Source organism: Thamnophis elegans, chromosome 4, assembly GCF_009769535.1.
Source record: "Thamnophis elegans isolate rThaEle1 chromosome 4, rThaEle1.pri, whole genome shotgun sequence".
NCBI lineage: Eukaryota > Metazoa > Chordata > Lepidosauria > Squamata > Colubridae > Thamnophis > Thamnophis elegans.
This window is the reverse complement of record NC_045544.1, coordinates 111,399,142-111,420,987: the sequence shown is the minus strand read 5'-3', so window position 1 is coordinate 111,420,987 and position 21,846 is coordinate 111,399,142. Positions and strand designations below refer to the sequence as shown.

The window sequence follows — 21,846 nt, the reverse complement described above, 5'->3', positions numbered from 1 at the left end:
AGCAAATTCTACTTTTTACTTCCCCAGTCCACTGAAATCTGGCATCAAAAGCACAAGCTCATTTAATTGGTATCAAAATTAAAGCTAGGCTGCCAATGTAGGCAGTTCTGAGAATGTGAAAGTTGAAGTTTATATTTGTGCATCTTAATTGTAAAAGCCATTATTACAGTAGATTATTACAGAATTTACAGAATAACAGGGTTGGAAGGAACTTTGGAGGTCTTCTAGTCCAACCCCCATGATCAAGCAGAATTTCTTTCTGTTCCTTCTAGAGCAGGGCTGTCAAACTCCCACCCTGCGGGCCGGATGTGTCATGCACTGTCCACCCCCATTTTAGCAAAAGGTGGGGGGGAGTCCTGATACATCATGTGATACTGCCATGATGACGTGAGTTTGACAGCCCTGTTCTAGATGAAGCAAATATACTGTACATATCCAGAATTCATCCAATTTTCTAATTATCTTAAAACTTTGGGTGCTTATCACCCCATCTCTTTTTTGTAAGGTGGCATAATGAGTTGAATGAAAAGTAACCCCTTTAATGTCGCCTATTGACAACAGTACTAATGTATTAATGCTCTGACATTTTCTTTAGTGCATGCTCTCTCACTTCAGTTCAGAGGGACTTGCTGTGAGAAACTTCTATCTTTTCCCCATAGTGAAGGAATACCTCCATGAGTACCTGTTTCTTGCAAATGAAAAGGTGGAAATGACTGTCAGGATCTGACTGAAGAAGGCAAATATTAAAGCAAAGATTGCTTTAATTGTCCATTGTAAAAAGTATGCAGTGAATGGTAGCAATAATGTAGAAAAGTAAATACTGGTAATAAGAGAGCTTATTCCAAGGATTATTTTCCCGTTTCATTATTAAAATACCCCCACGTTATGGAGATGAATGCTTTAGTTTTCATTCAAGCAAAACATGGGGAAATACTGAGGGTGATTTTTTATTATTAGTGATAGGAAAGTACTAATGCTAATACTCTCCACATTTTATCTAAAGTTTCTTTGCAATACCTTTGCAAGGCTTATAATTCTCCTACAGTAAACTAAAATGATCACAGAATCATTTTTTCCTGTTATCTTTAGATCCTTTATCCAAAGAATTATAGATATACAATATTCATATTTCTACAATTGTATCTAGTCACCTGCAAAAATTGGGGCTCTGGACTATTGATTAGATTTATAACCTGAAGGAATCTATTCAGACTAACTAATCCCTGATTTTTGACTACTATAAAGTGGCATGTCTCTCCTTCTACAGCAAGTAGACCAATGTCATCCAGGGATCTTCTAACAAGTGTGGATTTGAATTTGGGTTGCCCACTCCTAAATTAATTCTCTACCCATCATGCTATACTTGTTCAAGTTCACATTAACCCCAGATTTAGAGCCAGGCATGTTCTCCGTTAAACTGTTAAATATTTTCTCTTTCTGATCGAGTTCAAAGTTCTGTTATTAATCATTCATATGACTTCTTGTAAATGATTCCTAATAAGATTCTTTCCTTCTCTTTCTTTTGTCTTTGGCAGGCATTGACAGAAAATAGTTTTGGGGTCATCACAACTGAAATCCGCGAGGCTCCAGAGTTCTATTATGCTGAAGAATATCATCAGCAGTACCTAAGCAAGCACCCTAATGGTTACTGTGGACTCGGAGGCACAGGGGTTTCCTGTCCTATTGGTATTAAAGGATGATCCTTACTCACAAGGCAATCATTCCCTAAACCACATGTCAAACTTAAAGAAGTGTGTTTTGGCTTTTTACTGCAGACTTCAGTATAGCTTTCACAAATATGAAATCAGTGGCATTTATTCTCAAGGAAAGGTATAGCATCAAGTAATGCAAAATCAATTGTGCAATCTTCCTTGGACTTTGAATTTAGATAGGGGGGAAATCACATTTTTAAACAGAAATAAATTCATTACATTTAGCAAATCTGCATAGTGGATTCTGCCTTTTCAGAAGATAAATAATCTTCTAAAACTATGAAGGGTCATGCTTAAAAAATACAGGGACATCTGAACCATCCATGGTGGTTTATATCAGAGACATGCAATTTCTGAAGCCATGAAGGCCATAATGGCATGTTGAGGGCTAAACTCCAGTTGTGCAATATCCATTGGCGCAGTGTTTAAAAGATTTATGTTTTCTTAAACAAATGAATGCACAAACTATTGCAAAGATTAAGGTTAAGGAAATCTCACCCCTTAAGCACTCTCCCAACCCCTAAATTGAGATGGAACAGTTTTAATTTTGGGGCTCTGTTCATTGACCAGATTTGCAAAAGTGGTCGTGGTAGATTATATGTGACATATAGGCTGCAATGTTGCACACTTATAATCTTGCTGAATATGTATGCATCAGAATCCCATTAGTGCCATATGGATAAGATTTTGTGGGGATTTTGTATCATATAAGCTAACATAACTTTTTACATTAATACTATAAGCTGAAGAGTTAAGGCAAATGTATGCATGTCAAGTTTAAGTAACAAGAAAAGATATTAGCAAAATTATTGGGGAGAATGTTTCCTGGGAATGAATTGAATGTGAGAAACAGGAGGCCAGGGCAGGGTTAGCATCTCCACACCTCTCCCATTTCTTTATTCAAAATATCCAATCTTGCAATTCACTTTATAAATTAGCACCAAAGATACAATATTAACAACTAGCTATTAGCCTGATCGCTCTGCCCCAGGTTGTGGTACCATTATATATATATAGGCTTTTTGAAGTCAACTGCTAAATATATTTCAAGTAGGAACATTATGTAGCTATAACTACCCAGAACAACTATTACATTATGCAAGAAATTGGGTATTTGCTGAAAGTAAGTGAGAGATGTGAGAACATTGATATTGAGTAAGTTTCTTAATTGATTTCTCAGCTTGATTCTGAAATGTAAAAAGAAAACTTGAAGTTTTATGAGGTTTTCCCCTCACAGATTTCTTTCATGCCCCAAATATTTGTTTCGTACAAACATATTTAAGAAGGTGTTCCCTAATTCTTTCACCACTCGCAATCTCTTGCACCAACACACATACAGAGTGAGTGAGTTTCTCAATAGTGGGAATGTCTCACATGCAGAAGAAGCAAAGTAGATGAGAATTGGTCTGAATTAGTAGGGAAACTGTATCAAATTATAACAATAAAAGGGCTGCAAATATAGATAATAGTTCTTTGTGCTGTTATCTTAAGTATATAAAATCCAGGTCTGGGACTTGATTTTTGGCTCATAGCTTGGTAACTATAGATCAGATACTCCTTCCTGGAGGTCTCCACATAGCCATAAATCTTTGTGGTGCATCTCTGTTCCAAATGCTCTCTTGTAACAAAGAAAAATTGTGAAATTGTGAACTCACACAACCACTTCCAGCTATTTGCTTTTCATCTTGTTGATCGGTGATGGAAATCAGCAAAACGTATGGTGCATTTCAGTGTCGGCCATTGGCAAGGTCTTAATGTGTAACTCTGCGTTCCCTCTTGGATCCCCACCATCACTTGAAATGCCTGGTTCCTATAGTAACAGAATGTATTGTGTTGAGCATTATACCTCTGAATTGTTCCATTGTTCACTGTCAAGGAAACCAGCACTATCTATAATTTCCCAGCCACTTGGTGAAAAGGAAATGAAAGGGAGAACGGGTATAATGATGATGTTGGTACCTTACTCCTGCTATCTTTGCTTCTGGCTAATATTGGTTGGTGTGGGTGTGGGTATTCTACTGAGTGGGATCTCTTTGGCAAAACAGTGTTCATTGCCAAAGAGCAATCACAAATTACAGCTTTAGAATCACCATTGTTTAAGATGAAAAGTGCTGTTGGAGTTTGTATTCATTAGCACATCTTGATACCGTTTGATTTTGGGTTTAGCAAAGCATCAAGAGAGGTTTTCTCCTTCCAGGACACTTATTTCTCATAGTGGTTGCTGAATATAATGCTGTCGGATCATCATTTCAAACAGGTCCTGCCCAGCCTGCCTTAAGATTGTATTTATTTGTGTACTGCCTAGAAATGCTACTGATCTATTCATTGCTTTTGGCTTCTTGACCTTTTGTGCCCTTTGTAGAGAGGTAATGAATAATTTACCTCCTTAGTCATTATATGTTAATGTGATCTAACAAATCCAAATATAGCATATATTTAGCATATATAGCATCCAAATATATTATTTTCAGATGGGCTGCTGCATTTGCCTCCTGCAAGAAAACCAGAGAGACTTCGGGTACCTTAAAGAGAATCATGGCCTGACTCCATTTCTTCCCAGTCACAGCATAAGCATATTTGGCAACATCATTTGACAACCATGTCCCCTCCCATGATGTTACATTCATCTTATTTCAAACCGTGAATAAGACAGCTTAAATAATTCCTATCCCTACCAGATTTAAAGTAGCATTCCTCCTCCCCCCAGTTCAACATTATGTAAGATAAAAAATGGTACAAAATCTATTGGGATTTGTCACCAGTAACCTTGGAGGGAAGTCAAGTGACAGAAATGATTGAGAATAGAGGCAGGTTAGAGTTTGACAATAGGAACATCAACATTCAATCTGGCAATATTTTTTGCCACCTCAAGTATGGGTGAGTAGTGCTTCAGCTCATCAGTGGGGAAAGACCCTCTCTATAACATAGCCATTTACAAATGAGAATACCAGGTGCATGAAAAATATCACGCTAGTGCCGGACAGGGCAACACCCTCTCAGTCTGCATACAGCTGCAATCCCCCATTTGCAGCTCACCAAATTTCTCTAGGTAGGTTTGGGATGACTTTTTAATTTTGATATTTAGGGAGGTTAATAGACAAACTCAGAACCATATTCTTGCAGAGACATAAGGCCTCCCATCACTCATTTAAAAAAACCCAATTCCTCCAAAAATTGGGGTCATTTTTTTTTCTATTCTGGATAAGGTTAAAGAGTAAAATGAGTGACTTGAGCTATAAATTCTTACTAGCCTTCCCCTAAATTAAAAACAAAAACAAAAAACAACCAGGCCTGCCTATTGCCAATAATTATAAAATCAACACATTAAAAACAGATTCTGGTTTGGTTAAATTATAGCTGTGTTGTTTTATTGATAGTTGCCCTTATCTTGTGCCCTTCAGACAGAGTATCTGGCATTTCAACTCCATAATCAGCCACATATAAACTTAAAAAAGAAATATTTGTCTTCCTGTCTTCCTCCCACTCCTAAAGGGATCTGGGTGGCACTCTCTGTCCTATTTCTATATATACATACTTCTAGAGAAGTGTAATAATTGTAAACCTCACCTCCCAGATAGTAAAAAGGTAGATGCATACCTTAATTCCAACAAGAGCTTGTTCCATAATAATTGCACTATGACAGAAAAAACAGCATTTGCTTGCCACAATCTGGAGAGCAATGCGATTCAAAGCCAGCGATGCCCAATCCATGCTATCTGCTACCTTCATGGTGAATGCAAATCTAGATAATGCTTAATTCTCAGGCAAAGGTGTCATACGATGGCTGCTAGTATCAGACACTTTCAAAGGAACCAAGTTGCTTGTAGGGGTCTCTAGGTGAGATCTTCAGTGGAATGAAGGACAAAATGAAAGCCTTGCACCAAAGGTTGATTTTGAGACTAAAAGAGACACAGATCATCTTCAAGCTGTGGGGAACTCCATCCTCAATCTGAATCGAGAGCAAGGGTGTCAAACTTGATTTCATTGAGGGCTGCATCAGGATTGTGTTTGACCTTGGGGGGGGGCAGGGGGGGGCGTGGCCAGCTTGACATCACTCGTGTCGGGAGCGCCTATGGTGGCCTGAGTGCTGTGCCTGCGAAAACAGGCCTCTCAAGCTCCACTTTTGCTGGCAGAGGCATCACAGGCTAGTCCTTTGCTGTTTCCAGGACAGCTTCTGGGCCAGATCTAAACACCCCATGGACCTTGAATTTGAGACCCCTGATTTAGAGGAAACATGTTCCCTTACAAATAACAACAGTCTCTGCTGCTGGATGGGCAGGTTTGATCTTTGCTCACTTATATAACACCAGATTCATAGGTCTTTAAGATAATATCACATGATCACATCAGAGATTTCATCATTCCTTTGGAAACACAAGGTAACAACAATTAATCACATTATCCTGAAAGCCATCAATTACCTTATCTAAACAAATCATTGAGTACATACTTCTGGGCAAGAGATTCATATTTTATATTTTTCATTGTACCAAGAAAAACAAGAAATGGTACATTTGGCTGGGCATCCCAGGCGATAAGTACAGCAGCTCCATGGTGGCACTGGGAACGGAGACAAGTAAGGGCGTGGCGCGGCGGCTTCAACAACGGAGGGGTTCTTTGGCCCCTTCCCTATTTTCATCTTTACAAGCTCTGAAGCCTGGAGAACAACTCGGTGGACAGAGTGGCGGACAGCTTAGAGAACTGGGGGTTCTTATGGTGACTTTGGCTGGGCTGAGGATTTATCATCATTGGTTGGAGCTGGGAAATACGAACGGGGGCTTTGTCCGGCTTAGGCAAAGCGGGCGGCTGACTGGATATGCCGTGGCTGGAGCCTTTTCCGGATGCCCCTCCCCTCCATACTTAACTCGGCTTCACAGCGACACCATTGTTTTTAACAACATTACTTCCCTCACCAATGCTGCTCCCTTTTATCAACACTGCCGCTGGTACTGTCACTATTTCTTTCAGCAATATAGCCCCTGTTCCAGCACTGCCTCTTTTACCAACTCTGCCTTGGTTACCAACACTACCTTTTCTATCAACGCTGCTTACTTTTACCAACATTGGTTCCCTGCCGCTTGGGACTTCGCCTATCAGATTTTCCTCACCCATAGACCTAGGGCTTGTGATCCTGTTTGTCTTAGCCCTGACTATTACCATCATTACTACTGGTTTCTATTCCCAGAAGGACACTTTGGTCTGGGCAACAGATGGACAGTTGATAGCAACGAACTGAACTCGCACCTAAAAAACTTTTAATTAATTGCGCAACTATTTTAACTTTTATTCTTTCTTTACCTTCTTCTTTTTTTTCTCTCTCTTTGTACGGGCTATGCATGAGGTATGTATGAGATGAATGAATGTCCCACTTTTTATGATTATATTGTTGTATATTTTTATGTTTTTAACGATTACGTGGGGACTGTTTGGGGGAGTGTATGAGTATGTGTGATTCGGAGGACCTGCCGGGAGTTGCGGGGGCTGGAAGGGTGGTTGGGGGGACTAGAGACACGGGAGAGGGTCGGGGTATTGCGGTCGTAACAGGGAGGGGCAGATACGGCGGGGACTTCAGGGCAGGCCATTACCGGGGAAGGAGGGTTCGCTACATTACAGAGATCCCTCCTTCCGGCCCTGGGAGTCCCACTCCAAGACCAGATGGCGTGAGTAGTCAGGACCCTGGTCTCAGGCTGTTGTCGCTAAATGCCAGGTCTGTTGTTCATAAAGCTCCTCTCGTCCGGGACTTAATTATAGACGAGAGGGCAGACCTGGCATGTATTACTGAAACCTGGCTGGGCCCAGAGGGAGGAGTCCCCCTTGTAGAGCTGTGCCCAGAGGGATTTCAGGTGCTGCATCAGCCGAGAGCCCAGGGAAGGGGTGGGGGTGTGGCCGCTGTTATCCGGGAGTCGTTAGTTCCTCGCAGGGTCCCTGCTCCGGAGATTGTCGGGTGTGAGTCGTTGCTGCTAAAGTTGGACCTCAAGGGTCAAGTGGGTTTGCTGCTAACGTACCTGCCTCCCAACAGCGTTGCAGCAGCCCTCCCCTCGCTCCTCGAGTCGGTAGCCGAGCTGGCGATTGAGTTCCCTAGGCTGATGGTCCTGGGGGACTTTAATTTGCCATCGCTCGGTGAAAACTCTGATGGGACGAGGGAGTTCATGGCTTCCATGACAGCCATGGGCTTGACCCAAGTAATTCGAGGCCCAACCCATACAGCGGGACACATGCTTGACCTCGTATTTCTCTCGGAGCAGTGGATTTATGATCTTGGTCTGAGGGGGAGTGACATCATACCCCTGTCGTGGTCAGACCATTGCCTGCTGAGGCTCGACTTCCGGAGGCCAAACCCCCACTGTAGGGAGGAGGAACCGACCAGGTGGTTCCGCCCCAGGCGTCTTATGGAGCCATCAAGGTTCCAGACAGAGCTTGGGGTTATTCCTGACACTTTCGCCCACAGTCCGGTGGAGACTCTGGCTGCTGCGTGGCACTCTGCAGCGTCAGAGGCTCTCGACCGGATTGCGCCACTGCGGCCCCTCCGAGGCGGCGGATCCCGGAGGCCTCCTTGGTTCACCGAGGAGCTCCGGGAAATGAAGCGCCGGAGGAGATGCCTAGAGCACCGTTGGAGGTCCGATAAGTCCGAATCGAACCGAGCAATGGTAACCACCTGCACCAGGGAATATACTAGGGCACTTAGGACAGCTAAAAGATCACACATAGCTTCCCTGGTTGCATCCGCTGAGTCCCGTCCAGCCGCCCTGTTCAGGATAACCCGCTCCCTATTAAACAAAAGGGAGACGGGGGAACCCCTGCAGGGCAGAGCGGAAGAATATGCCCAATTCTTAGCGGACAAAATTGCTCGGTTTCGGTCGGACTTGGACTCCACACCCGCAGTTCCAGCCGAGGCACAGGGGGACCAAGTAGAACAGCTCTGGGTTGAGTTTCAGGATGTTATCCCCGGGGATGTGGACAAGGCCATGAGAGCTGTAAGCTCCTCCACCTGTGTTCTGGATCCGTGTCCCTCATGGCTGGTTGCTAACTGCAGTGAGGTGACACGAGGCTGGATCCAGGCGGTTGTAACCGCCTCCCTTCGGGAGGGGAACTTCCCCACCTCATTGAAAGAGGCGGTGGTGAGACCCCTCCTGAAGAAACCATCCTTGGATCCAGCTGTTCTTAACAGTTATCGCCCGGTCTCCAACCTCCCCTTTCTGGGGAAGGTTGTTGAGAAGGTGGTGGCCTTTCAGCTCCAACGGTCCTTGGAGGAAGCAAACTATCTAGACCCCTTCCAGTCTGGCTTCAGGCCCGGTTACAGCACAGAAACCGCTTTGGTCGCATTGATGGATGATCTTTGGAGAGCCAGAGATGAAGGACATCCCTCCATCCTGGTCCTCCTTGACCTCTCAGCGGCTTTCGATACCATCGACCATGGTATCCTTCTGCGACGACTGCGGGAGGTGGGAGTGGGAGGCACCGTGCTACGGTGGTTCTCCTCCTACCTCTCGGACAGGTCGCAGTCGGTGTTAGTGGGAGGGCAGAGATCGTCCCCAAGGCCCCTAAATTATGGGGTGCCGCAGGGTTCGGTCTTATCCCCCCTGCTATTTAACATCTACATGAAACCGCTGGGAGAGATCATCCGCAGGCACGGGATTAGATACCATCAATATGCGGACGATACTCAATTGTATCTGTCCGCCCCGTGCCAAATCAATGAAGCGGTTGACGTGATGGGCCGGGGTCTTGAGGCCGTTATGGACTGGATGAGGATTAACAAGCTTGTGCTCAACCCGGAAAAGACCGAGTGGCTGTTGTGTTTCCCTCCTAAAGATTTGGCCAACATTCCAACACTCAGGCTGGGGGGTCAAATTTTACACCCCTCAGAGAGGGTTCGCAATCTGGGAGTCCTCCTGGATCCACAGCTGTCATTCGACCACCATTTAGCGGCTGTGACCAGGGGGGCATTCGCCCAGGTACGCCTGGTGCGCCAGTTGCGACCCTACCTGAACCGGGAGGCACTCACAACAGTCACTCGGGCCCTTGTGATCTCTAGGCTGGAATACTGCAATGTGCTCTACATGGGGCTGCCCTTGAGGAGCATCCGGCGACTTCAGTTAGTGCAGAACGCGGCCGCGCGAGTGATCGCGGGTGCACCTCGATTCACCCGCATAACACCTATCCTCCGCGAGCTGCGCTGGCTACCTGTCGATCTCCGGATGCGCTTCAAGGTGCTTTTACTCACCCATAAAGCCCTACATGGCAGTGGATCTGGATACTTGAGAGACCGCCTTCTGCCGATTACCTCCCTACGACCTATAAGATCGCATAGACTGGGCCTCCTCCGCATTCCATCGGCCAGCCAGTGTCGGCTGGCAACTACAAGGAGGAGGGCCTTTTCAGCAGTCGCCCCGACCCTTTGGAACGAGCTCCCCGTGGAGATTCGTACCCTCTCCACCGTCCAAGCCTTCCGCACAGCCTTGAAGAACTGGCTCGCCCGTCAGGCCTGGGGATAAGGACCGTTACCCCGCCCGAATATTGAATGTATGGTGTTGATTTTATTATATGTTGTCGTCTTAATGTTGTGTTCCCCCTCCCTTGGTTTTCTGTGAGCCGCCCTGAGTCCCCTCAGGGAAAAGGGCGGCCTACAAATATTAATAAAACCATAAAAAAACCAAACCATTATCCTGACTGGAGCAAGTGAACTGTGACATAAGACATTGCCAGTTCTGAAGGGAGACTGTGAGATCCACCATAGAATATGATACTGGTGCCTCCCTGGACTAACAGGACACCTGCCTACACATTCATATATATTCATCCCACTGATAGGTCCTGAGGTTTGAATGCCAGAGTATCTGTTAGCAATTAAAAGCCCTGTGCTCAGCTCCTAGGAAGTTTATAGAAGTGATTGTAATTGTAGCTGTTTCAGATCCCCCAGGAATATATATCTGTACTCTGCCTATGATTTGTTTTCCTGATTTTCATTTACCAAAAAAGGGGAGAAAATGACATCAGTGTGTCAAGGATTGTTTCCTTATCAGTGAAGAAATGGGCAACCTTCAACTAGCATATAGCCTAAAGCTCTTCAGTACCATTCTCACCACTAATAGAGTATCTTAATAAGATGGAATTTTGAACCAAGTTTTATTCTTGGCTTCTGGTTCACGGCAATCCAGGAAGTCTACTTGAATTGTAACAGGAAACAAATTATCAATAATGGTTTCCTGATCAGTTTAGCTACTTCCATTATGTGGAACAGGCAAATAGGAGTGATATTAGGGTGACTCAGAGCACTTTCTGTGAAATAAGCTATTATTTTGTGTTTGTTATATTTTAGTGATAATTGCTTAGCCCACCCATAGACCTTATGCCATATCCAGACTGGATTTATAATTCAGTTTTTCATTTATTTTTCTGGTGGTAACTTTATTTCACTTATACCAATGAATGCATGATTTATACATTTTTCCAGAATATGGGCCATCACCCCACAAATGGCTTGGTGGGCATGGAGGATATTTTCACAAAATAAGCATTTTAAAAAGTTAACCGAACACATTGTGAACAACCGGTTACTCTAATCAGTTCACTGAACTAGCAAGATAAAGTCACTGAGTCCTTCGGAGGTGAGATTATTTTGTAGATACTTCATCTTTAATCATGAGACCTAAGAAAGTGTGTGGAAAAATGGAGCCTATTAATGTTTTATTGTTAGTTGGCAATAAAGTTGGCATTCTCCCTTTAAAAATAGAGCAACTAAGTGTATATTTTGGCCTAGGTTTAGAGACCTTCTCTTCGAAGGATTAATATATTGGCAAAAGGTTTGTGTGTCTGTGTGTACAACTTCATTAGTGTCTGAATAATTAAGGAAGAGATGCAAGGGAATGGCAAAATGTCAGTATCCATTTCATGCCGTTTTGCTTCATGTACGTATGTCAAAGAGATGGGTGGCTTGCTTGTTAGCTCAACTTTGGCAAATAGCATTAATTTACTGTTTAGAGAAAAGGGTTCATTCAGAAAACAGCTTGTGGAGAGAAGGTCAAACATTTTCCTTCATATAATAGCTTCCAATCTATATTATCCCTTATAATTGCTATTTTCTTTTTTAAAAACATACAAACCCAGGCTTCTTTTCCCTATTGTGAGCCTTTCTTTCTCATTATTGGAATATATGAATACAATGATTTGTAGCCAGAATATACCTCTCACTCAGATTTTTCCTTTGGGTGTCCCAATTGCTTTCAATAAAGTGGTACCCTTTCTAATAGTGGTGTAGATTTTTTTCACGTTTCTTCTTTGACATAACTCTGATCCTAGCTAGATATCTCAACACTGTCGAAGGGCATTCTGGTGTATTTATTTAGGAATTCTTTCATTCATTCATTCATTCATTCATTCTCTCTCTCTCTCTCCCTCTCTCTCGCTCTCTCCCTCTTTCTCTCCCTAACCCAATCCTCTAGAACTATTATCTGAGGTTCAGTAGAGCAGGTTAATAAGAACATAAAGAGCACATGGAATTAAATCAAAGGCCTCTTTAATCCAAAATTCTTCTTCCCATATTGGCCAACCAGATATCATTGGGAAGACTGCCAGCAGGATATGAGAGCAGTTTTAGAGTATTGAGAAAAATATCCCTGTGATCTAGTAGTTATTGATAGCTTTATCCTCCATGAATTTGGTTTGCCCTTGGAGATTGGTGTGGATAGATGGCTGTCAATTCTGCCAACACTTGCTTAATTAATGGAACCTGGAAACGAGCCAAGCAATTTTTACATAACACTCTTCAGCATTTATTCTTCATTGCAGAGCTCATAAGCATGCACACACCCCAATTAATTAGGAATCTGGGAGTAGTGAAGGAAGTAAAAATACAACTAGAGCAACAGGAGAAAAAGCTCTGAATTTCATTGAGGACAAATGAGATATCATATTTGGGGGTGCTGATGGCAACAAAAAATAATCTTAATTATATGCCAGTGTTGCATCTCTGCAATGTCATTGAGAGAGCTATGCTTTTGAGTGAAAGGAGGATAAATTGCCTCTCAAACAAGACGGGGGGATATCTCAAAGATCCCCATGACTTGTGTGCAAAGAATTATGTGGATAAAGATTGGTATGTAATAATCTGTTGGTAAACAGACCATAGTGTTCAGAAATTTATGATTAGAGCAGGAATTACAAATGCCCAGTATGTAAATTTAAATATCAGGAATAATTTAAAATGGGTCTCTTTAACTTTTGGCATGCAAATTTTCTATGACAGAAATGTATTTTGTTTTAAGTTCCTCTCAATTTTTTTGAATAAATTTTGAAATCCCACATTTTTATTTTTTTTCATTTTGCAAAACTTTTTAGGCACAAGTTCTCAGTGATTCTTACAAACAGTAAAGCCAAATTTCCTACCTAAATCCCAGGGCATAATTTTAATGCGTATCATGGAAATATAGCATGTTCACTCTGTTCAATGGTTTTATTACAGCCACTAATGAGATTATCTCCTAGTTTATTTTATATCACTGAATGTTGAATGTTGAATGTTGATTTTATTTATATGCCGCCCTTTTCCCCCAAAGGGGACTCAGGGTGGCTCACAACTCAACCAGGGAAGGGGGATACAAACAAAAAAATTAAAAACAACATAAAAAAAACAATGCATGATTAAAACACAACAGTCATACCAATTCGAGACGGGGGCAACAGTTCTTTAGCCCCAGGCCTGTCGGAACAGCCAGGTTTTAAGGGCTTTGCGGAAGGCCTGGAGGGTGGTGAGGGTTCGAATCTCCACGGGGAGTTCGTTCCAGAGGGTCGGAGCAGCCACAGAGAAGGCTCTCATCCGAGTAGTCGCCAGTCGACACTGGCCGGCGGATGGAATTCGGAGGAGGCCTAATCTGTGGGATCTAATCGGTCTAGTGGAAGTAATTGGCCTTTTGGGCTTTGTTGGCATTTCTTTGCAGGATTTGTTCTTGAACTGCTATGATTGTTCCTGCAGTTTCTTTTTTAATATATTCAACCTGAGTCATATTTTGACTCTGTGCAACATCTTTTTACAAGCACTATTTTGTATAATCTGTATAATCTGTGAATGTCACTTTTTTGGTAAACAGCATGATGTACAGTAATTAGTTTTCCTGTTTTCATACCCAGTTTGTCTAATCCAGTTTGGGGACAAACAATTATCCCTGCTGTTTAGCTAATTACATGGATTGACCAAGTATTTATTGTTTTAATAATGTTTCCATAATGTAATTTAAAACATTTTGACTCATTTTATACAGTTAGAATTCATTATCTTTTTCACTTAAAAGAGCCAAGGTGGCGCAGTGGTTAAATGCAGCACTGCAGGCTACTGCTAGATCAGCAGGTCAGCGGTTCAAATCTCACCGGCTCAGGGTTGACTCAGCCTTCCATCCTTCCGAGGTGGGTAAAATGAGGACCCAGATTGTTGGGGGCAATATGCTGACTCTCTGTAAACCGCTTAGAGAGGCTTGAAAGGCCTATGAAGCGGTATATAAGTCTACTGCTATTGCTATTGCTATTGCTATTCACTAAATCAAAGGCTTCTATTAATCCTCAATTCTATTATTTCATTTTTTGAAAAGTTTTATATAGAAACCCTCCAAACATTGCTGCCAAATTATAATCATATGACCTAATTTAAGTTAAATTCAATCAAAATTCATTTTTTTCTTGATTCTGCCCACTTGTTTCTCCTAGAGCAGGGCTGTCAAACGCATGGGCCAGATGTGTCACCCGCTGGCCACACCTACAACCACTTTAGCAAAGGAAGGGGGAAGTTGTGATATGTCATGTGACACTGCCATGATGACATGAGTTTGACACCCCTGTCCTCAAGCCCCTACTTTTTGAAATGTAACCCATACAGTTCATGTTAAAGATCAAATATGCCCCTCGGTCTCAAACTTGCATCAGTCTTTTGAGTACCTGCCACATGTGATCATTTCACCATTTAAAAAAACCCCCAACCCCAGGTTGCTTTGAAATGTGAGTACCAGAAACATTGACACACATTCATGGATTTGCAAATACCAGGCAAACCAATGGTGAAATTCTTTTTTTTTTTTGAACTACCGGTTCTGTGGGCGTGGCTTGGTGGGCGTGGCAGGGGAAGGATACTGCAAAATCCCTATTCCCTCCCGACTCCTGGGGCCAGCAAGTGGTGGTATTTGTCAGTTCTCCGAACTACTCAAAATTTCTGCTACCGGTTCCCCAGAACCTGTCAGAACCTGCTGAATTTCACCCCTGAGGCAAACCCCAGGATTCCATTATGATATCATCACAGGTGATTTAGGTAGTGCATGAGGTCACATGGGGCAGAGGAAATGTGGGTCATGCTTCTTCTAGGCAAATACATTTCTTCTGAGCTACACGGTGCTATTTGTAGGAAGTTCTTTGTTCAGCATTAATGTGGAGGACTCCTTTAAAAAGATGGCAAGATGCAGCTGCTTGTACTTCTGTTTCTGGTCTCCTCCATGACTGTCTCTTATGCAAGTAGGTGGAATCCTTTCTTAATGTGTTTAATTCCATACATCCCAGAAGAAAAAAACATAATTTTGGAGCTGTCCACGCTATACTGTATTATCACAGAGGACTGGCTAAGACATACAGTTCCAATGAGCTTACACTTAACTTTCTCACACTTGGAAAATGCGCACAAATTTAGAGGAATGAATTCCACTTTTTTAAAACAGAATTGAGAACATTGCCTACTGTTCCGATTTCTTCATGTGGCCTGAGTTCCAAATTCAGAGCCACTTCCTGGACAGTACCAAGAATCAAAGAAGGAACCTCAGCAGGGACATCTGAAACCCTACTCTGGCAGGTCAGCATTCGAACCAAAGACAAGGTTATCTGCAGAGGAGCAATTCTGAGCAGCTGGTGGATCCTGTCTGCAGCTCACTGCTTCACGGAGGACCTGTGAGTATTGCAGAGAAGTTGTAAGAAAGATGTCCATACATTTGTGGGAAGTGCAAACATATTCAGGAAAATAAGGAGCGGTCACACAGACTCATAACAATTGAGTGAGAACAGTGGTGGATTTCTTCCGGTTCAGACCGGTTTGGCCGAACGGGTAGTGGTTTGGCAGCCTGGGTCGCTGGAACCGGCAGTGACCCAGGCCTGCCACACCCCTGAACCAGTTCTCTGGGCAGGCCGTAGGTGCTGCCATCTTATTTTTCGCTTCTGAGCATGCGCAGAACAATTTTTATTGAGCATATTAAGAACGCGTGTACAGTGTGCATATGAGCAAACCAGCAATAGTGCCTGCCGGAACCCACCCCTGAGTGAGAACTAAAGCAGGCTAAATAGATGTGGATGCCAACTGACTGCAGAGGAGAATTAACAAAATGAATTAGGTAGGAATAGAGCTTTGAATAGGAGCAGGTAAATAATTAAAAAAAAACACTTATCATTCATATTCTCACCACCAGTCCGCTACAGCAGGCTAATTCAAATTATCCTGCCTGCTCTACTTTGTTGCTTGAAGCAATTTAGGTTGACCTCTTTTTCTCTGTTCAAGGTCCCAGGTACACCAATCCATAGGCCATTCCAAGGTGGGAATTCAAGGGATTTTGAAAAAAGGGTTGGGAACTTACAACTGATGGATAGGTTCAAAACAACAGATATACTCATCCTTTAAAACATTTTTGCACTAAATATACCATTGACCCAACTGAACAATATGCCTTATTTTTTGGATTGGTCAGGCCACCTCTTGGGGTTTGAATATGTTTCAATAATGTGTTGCCTCCATCTTTCTTCCCAAGTTCTTTAGATCTCCCCATAGTGGTCATCCTGCATGGGGAGCCTTCAGAGGAAAAGAAGTTGGATATGATGATCATCCATGAAGACTTCAACAGTACCAGTCTCAGAAACAACATTGCTTTGATCTTATTGGATTCTCCCATCAACTTCAGTGAAAAAACGACACCAGTTTGTTTGCCCCTGTTGCAGGACCTGAGCATATGGCAAGACTGCTGGGTTGCCACATGGGAGACTGTGATGGCTGGTACTGCATTTTCTAATCCAAGCCTGAACCAAATGGCCTTCCCTTAAATTTATCACTTTGACTACAATCTCAATTTAGGGAGGAATTTGCAAAATGGAGATGGGGTGGTATTTTAAAGCTTTTGCTACTGATGACTTCACTGTGCTTTGGGGAAAAACAAGTTTTCCTCTTTTTTTTTTGTCCTTTCCAATAAGAAAAACTTTCTAACTCTGCCTTCCAATTTTTCATGGCCAAAACCATGAAGTTTGAAACCAAATCAAAGAAAGGACAAGAAGAATTGCAGCCTACTCCTTAGTCTAATTTGGCCTGGAAACGAGTTAGTTAGCCTTGAGTCAACTTTTTGGAGTAGGCCAGGTTAGGAAACTCACATCAACTACTGGCACTCTACTTTATTATTATAGGCTGGAGTGAAAGACTCCAGAAAGCTGGGTACAGATTATCCCTTTTACACTAAAGAGAATTGAGATGGGGAAATTCTGAGTTGCTTTCCTCACCCACCCACCTATCTTCTCCACTTCCTTCCCCCATCTAAGGCTAAGGTGGTATTTACATAAAGGTTACCGAGTTCCTTCTTGACATCCATCTCCCACCCCCTTTCAAAATAAGGGATTATGAAAAAGCAAATACTTGTTATCTAGAGGGATAAAAAGAGTCTTTACAAAAAATACAGTCCATAGTAACAGGGAAGGTGAATGAGCAGCTTCAAAAGGAAAAATCAAGAGCGGAAATGGAAGGTTTCCATGAACAGGGTTCCTTCCCTGCATGAATTCAATCTAGAAATAGAATCTTGAAAATCTCTGCCCCTCCTCCCCATGCTTTTAAATATTGGTTATTGCTATTGCTACTGTGAGGGTTAACAATAGACATTGGTGGGAACGCTGGTTCCAGGGAAAGGGAAAGGAGTAAAGTAGCAGCCAACTTCTCATTCCCAACTTAGGTTGCAGACAAGATTAAAGGGAAGAGTTTTCAAACACCGGTCCCTCAATCAACTATTTAATTATGGCAGGCCATTTTTGTAGCTGTGTATATACAGTACATGTGTGTGTAAGTACAGCACATAAGGTTATGCATATATATTCAGGTACAGTTAGATACAAATGATTAGGCACCCTTGTCAAATTGTATGTTTCTATGATTTATTTATTTAGCCTAGAGCAGTGATGGCAAACCTTTTTGTTGTTGGGTGCCAAAAATGTGAGTGTGTGTGTACGATAGCGTGCTTGCATACTAACACCCATAATGCAAAGCGCGCCCCCCCCACATGCATATGTGCGCACAAACCCCCCCCCCCACACACATGCTGTAGTAACTTTTGTAAGGTTTGAGGAATTCAAAAAATTATATATACATTTAGGTTACATATTAAAATACATTGATTCATAAGAATAGAAAAAATGTGGGGCAGACAACCCTCCCCTGAATGTGACTGTGGTGGGGCTCCTCATCCGACACTGGCCCACATAGGGACTAGCTGCCGTTTAAGAGCTTATACAGGAGGAAAGGCAGAGTTTCGCCAACAAACAAATACTGCACTTAATTGGATAAATGGCCTAGATATTAATATATGTTTCTATGAATCTCTAAGTGAATAGAAGCTAATATAATCTCTATGTCATGCAAAGTAATGATGCTTTGCTATCAATTTGGATTCATATATACATTATTTATTGGCAGTTGTTTACAGATTCAGAATAAGAAAACTGAGTATGCAGCAGGTGCAGCATTGACCCTTCCTTTGGCAAAAATAGGTTTTCCTGGAGCCAGCCAAGAATCTTCTTTGCTTAGTTTTGGAACGTTTCCCCATCCTTCTGCACCAAACTCTTTCATTTTAGAAATATTGTAAGGGAATTTTTATAAAGTCTCTAATCTGGAGGTTGTGGAGGCCTTTTCAAAGCCTTTATCTTTGTTCCTGCATTTCATAATTAATTTGGAGGTGTGTTTTGGATTGTTATCTCACTGAAAGAGCTGTTCATTTTTCAGTTTTGGTTCTTCACTGACTGTGGGACATCAGTTTGAAGATGAAAGAAAAATCTGTACTTTAACTCTACTTTGAAAACTGGTATAAGATACAGTTATATACATTAGGGGTGGGTTCCAGCTTGTGTTACTGCCCGTTTGCTTAGGGGTGCGCTGCGCACGTGCTTAATGCACACTACACGTGCATGCACGGTCATTAAAAAATTGCTTCTGTGCAGAAGCAAAAAACAAGATGGCGCCATGCCGCCAGTAGAACTGGTTCGGGGGCGTGTCTGGCTGAGTTACTACCTACTCGACTGAACTTGTCCAAACCGGTAGGAACCCATATATATATATATACTTTCAACTGGCCCAAGAGCGAGCTTAATTTCAAGGGGTTTTCAAGGATTTCCACAGATGGCTTTAGCTAAGCTAATTCATTACAGATGACTTAATCTAATCTAACTTGTTAATGTATTTTTTTCCTCTAGAACAGTATTTGTCAACCTTGGCAACTTTGATGTGTGAACTCAACTCCCAGAATTCCCCAGCTAGCATGCTAGCAACCAGCAAGCTGGCAGTGGAATTGTGGAAGTTGGTCTATGTCCCTTAAGGTTGAGAAACCCTGCTCTAGAAAATGTTGGAAAGTCTCTCTGACTGGCTGATTTCAGCAGCACAGTCTTGTTGTTCTGCAAGGACCATAGAATAAGGGATTATGGCAACAACATGGTGCCCACCCATTTCAAGCTGTGCACCTTATTCCTAATTCTTTCTTCCCTTCTTTCATAATATATGAGGCCAGGATCCCTTTGTATCACATGAGAGCAAAGCTGGCATCTCTGACATAATTCCATGAATTTGGCAGGGCTGCTCCTTGTTTATGGTGACAGGACAGTGATGTTTCTTAATGTATTCTGTCCTGTGAAACGCTGGGCGGCTGATTTCTATCCATTATTGGTTGATTCTAAACTGTTACTTGGCCTTTACCCTTTCCTTTTGCCTGCAGATAATGTTGAGAAATTAACCCACATATTAAGGAAGGTAAAAGTGACTCTAATTGACAGAGACGTATGTTCCAAGGAAATCCAAGGGTTAATCGGGAATGTCTTCTGTGCTGTTTCCAAGGAAAACATGGAGGAGAACTGTGAGGTACACTTAATCTCATCTTGAGCTACTAGAAGAACCCAATATCTTTTGCACAACAGATTCGTGCCTATTTTTTGTTATGCAACTTTCAAACACCTAAGTAAGATATTTTAGGAAAGTAACACGCTAAAACTGTTCCTTAGTGCATAGGGATATATTAAATTCAAGCCCACAATATTGGAGACCAAATATTCAGAAAAGAAGAAAAGACACCTGGTTATTTTCTTTGCTTGTGTTTCTTCTGCTTTTCTCATCCTTTCTTTTCTCTTTCTTCTTTGATATCTTTGTGATCCTTTGATTTGCTTGTTAGCCCTTTAAGTAACAAAAACAGGAGCAAGGGTTTTGCTACAACAGACAGATCTTGTGTATTTTGTGTGGGAGAGGAAGAATTCAGAAGCTTCAGGGGTTTATTATAATTTTTGATTGTTGTTAAATAGAACAGTTAAATAAAATTTTGAAGGCAAGGAGAGGGCCCTGGTTGGAGGATTAAACTATGTTTTAAATCATTTTTATTATGCAAGACTATTCCTTTTGGTGTTTACAATCCAAAATCCAAGCCAGGAGAAATAAGGAATGGAAATTAAAATGGAGGCTAGAATATGTAGGGAGAGAATATATGTTTCATTTGGGTAAAGTTTCATTACAATTTTGACAGATTGGTTGGTATGAAAAAGAAGGAGAAAGCTGATCTTTGCCTGCTGAGACAAAACTCAATATGACAAAGACACATTTGATTGTCCACGATTAACATATTGTTTTGACCCCTTCAAAGCCTTTTGCATAGGAATTTGGGCTATTTCAGATATACTTTTATTTCACCAGGTGGAGAGTGGGAGTCCCCTGTTCTGTGATTCTGGAAGTAACATGAAATGGTTTGTGGTTGGCATAGCAAGCTGGGGAGGTAACTGTGACCCAGAGGCAAGCTCCACAGTCTACACTGCAGTCTTCAGCTACCTTGACTGGATACAAAAGACCACCGCACAAGAAGGAAAGCCCTTTATTCCCGAAGGAGCAGATGACATTGGACCTTACACTCAAGTCTTTATCCCAGATTCTGTTGCCGGTTCACCCCTCCTTTCAATGACCAGCGCAATTGCTCCAGTTTTGCTACTGATGGATCCAGTTTACTGAACTGAACTCCTTTTTATTATAAAATTCTGATATTGTGTATTGATCTGTCCCCAATCCAGCACCATCCGAATGCATTGGGCAAAGATTCCTGTCCTGCCAGAAGGATGATCGAAGCCTGTTTATCTGATATTTTCGGAAAGCAAATATTGGAAAAGGTTGCTGGGAAGCAGCTATAACTCTCAGCAGAGCCTTCTCGGACTATTATATATGTATAATAAATAGGGTTTTTAAAAAAAGAATTAAAGTTTTTTGTACTTAAGTAAGAACACTTCCTGCACAATTCCTAGCATTATCTTTATTAGCCATTAAAAGGGACCCGGGTGTATATTTTGTGCAAGATAGGGAGACATCCTGTGGCCACACTGTGTATTGCAAGACACTAAAGAGCTCAAGGAATATTTACGGTAGGTGTATAAAAAATCTTTGTGGTGACAATTCAGGTTGAACTTACATCTGCTTTTCCTTTTGGGAAGCCTGCCGGAATTTATTATGCTTGGTCTTCTTTCATAATAGCACTATCCTGATTGGTAACTTTGACCAGAATCAATCTTGATCTGTTGGTATTGCAGCATCATAGATAAGGCCCCAAGATATTTGGCTATTATTGATCATTTGATCAATAATTTTTTGATTATTGATCAATAATTTGATCAGCTGATCATTGTATGAAATTGTATTTTGGGAAGAGTTCTGGGCTGAAAAAGCTGTCCTGAAATGGCTGTGGATTTCAGAGGAGGGTGAGGGAGTGTGATTTGGATTCCTAGTCCCAAGATATTGCAGTCACCATTAAAATCTGCCTTAAATCGAAGAGAAAGTCAGTTTCCTTCAATGACTCTCTGCAGGTAAAACCAACACTTAGGCTTATGCAAAAGTCTGTTATTCCAGGGACTGCCT

At 42.1% G+C, this 21,846-nt stretch overlaps 2 protein-coding genes across 5 annotated transcripts in view; both read left to right on the top strand.

Moving 5' to 3' along the window:
- MSRA (methionine sulfoxide reductase A) overlaps positions 1-4,531 on the top strand; it is a 168,931-nt gene extending 164,400 nt beyond the window's left edge. For all 4 annotated transcript variants that reach the window (XM_032215912.1, XM_032215910.1, XM_032215911.1 and 1 more), the window contains exon 6: positions 1,536-4,531. In XM_032215912.1, the coding sequence (XP_032071803.1) occupies positions 1,536-1,700 (165 nt within the window). In that variant the 3' untranslated portion in view covers positions 1,701-4,531. The remainder of the gene's footprint in view (positions 1-1,535) is intronic.
- An 11,337-nt stretch (positions 4,532-15,868) lies between these two features.
- On the top strand, positions 15,869-21,154 carry PRSS55 (serine protease 55). The gene is made up of 3 exons (XM_032215008.1): positions 15,869-16,719; positions 19,682-19,824; positions 20,644-21,154. The coding sequence occupies exons 1-3, from the start codon at positions 16,542-16,544 to the stop codon at positions 20,950-20,952; spliced, it is 630 nt and encodes a 209-aa protein (XP_032070899.1). The 5' UTR covers positions 15,869-16,541; the 3' UTR covers positions 20,953-21,154.
- The last annotated feature ends 692 nt before the right edge of the window (positions 21,155-21,846 follow it).

Excerpts from the sequence above, each read along its gene's own strand:
- PRSS55 (XM_032215008.1), top strand. The coding sequence starts at position 16,542 with ATGATGATCATCCATGAAGACTTCAACAGTACCAGTCTCAGAAACAAC. Across the intron at positions 16,720-19,681 it reads ATGGGAGACTGTGATGGCTG|ATAATGTTGAGAAATTAACC; the intron begins GTACTGCATTTT and ends TTTTGCCTGCAG. Across the intron at positions 19,825-20,643 it reads ACATGGAGGAGAACTGTGAG|GTGGAGAGTGGGAGTCCCCT; the intron begins GTACACTTAATC and ends TTATTTCACCAG.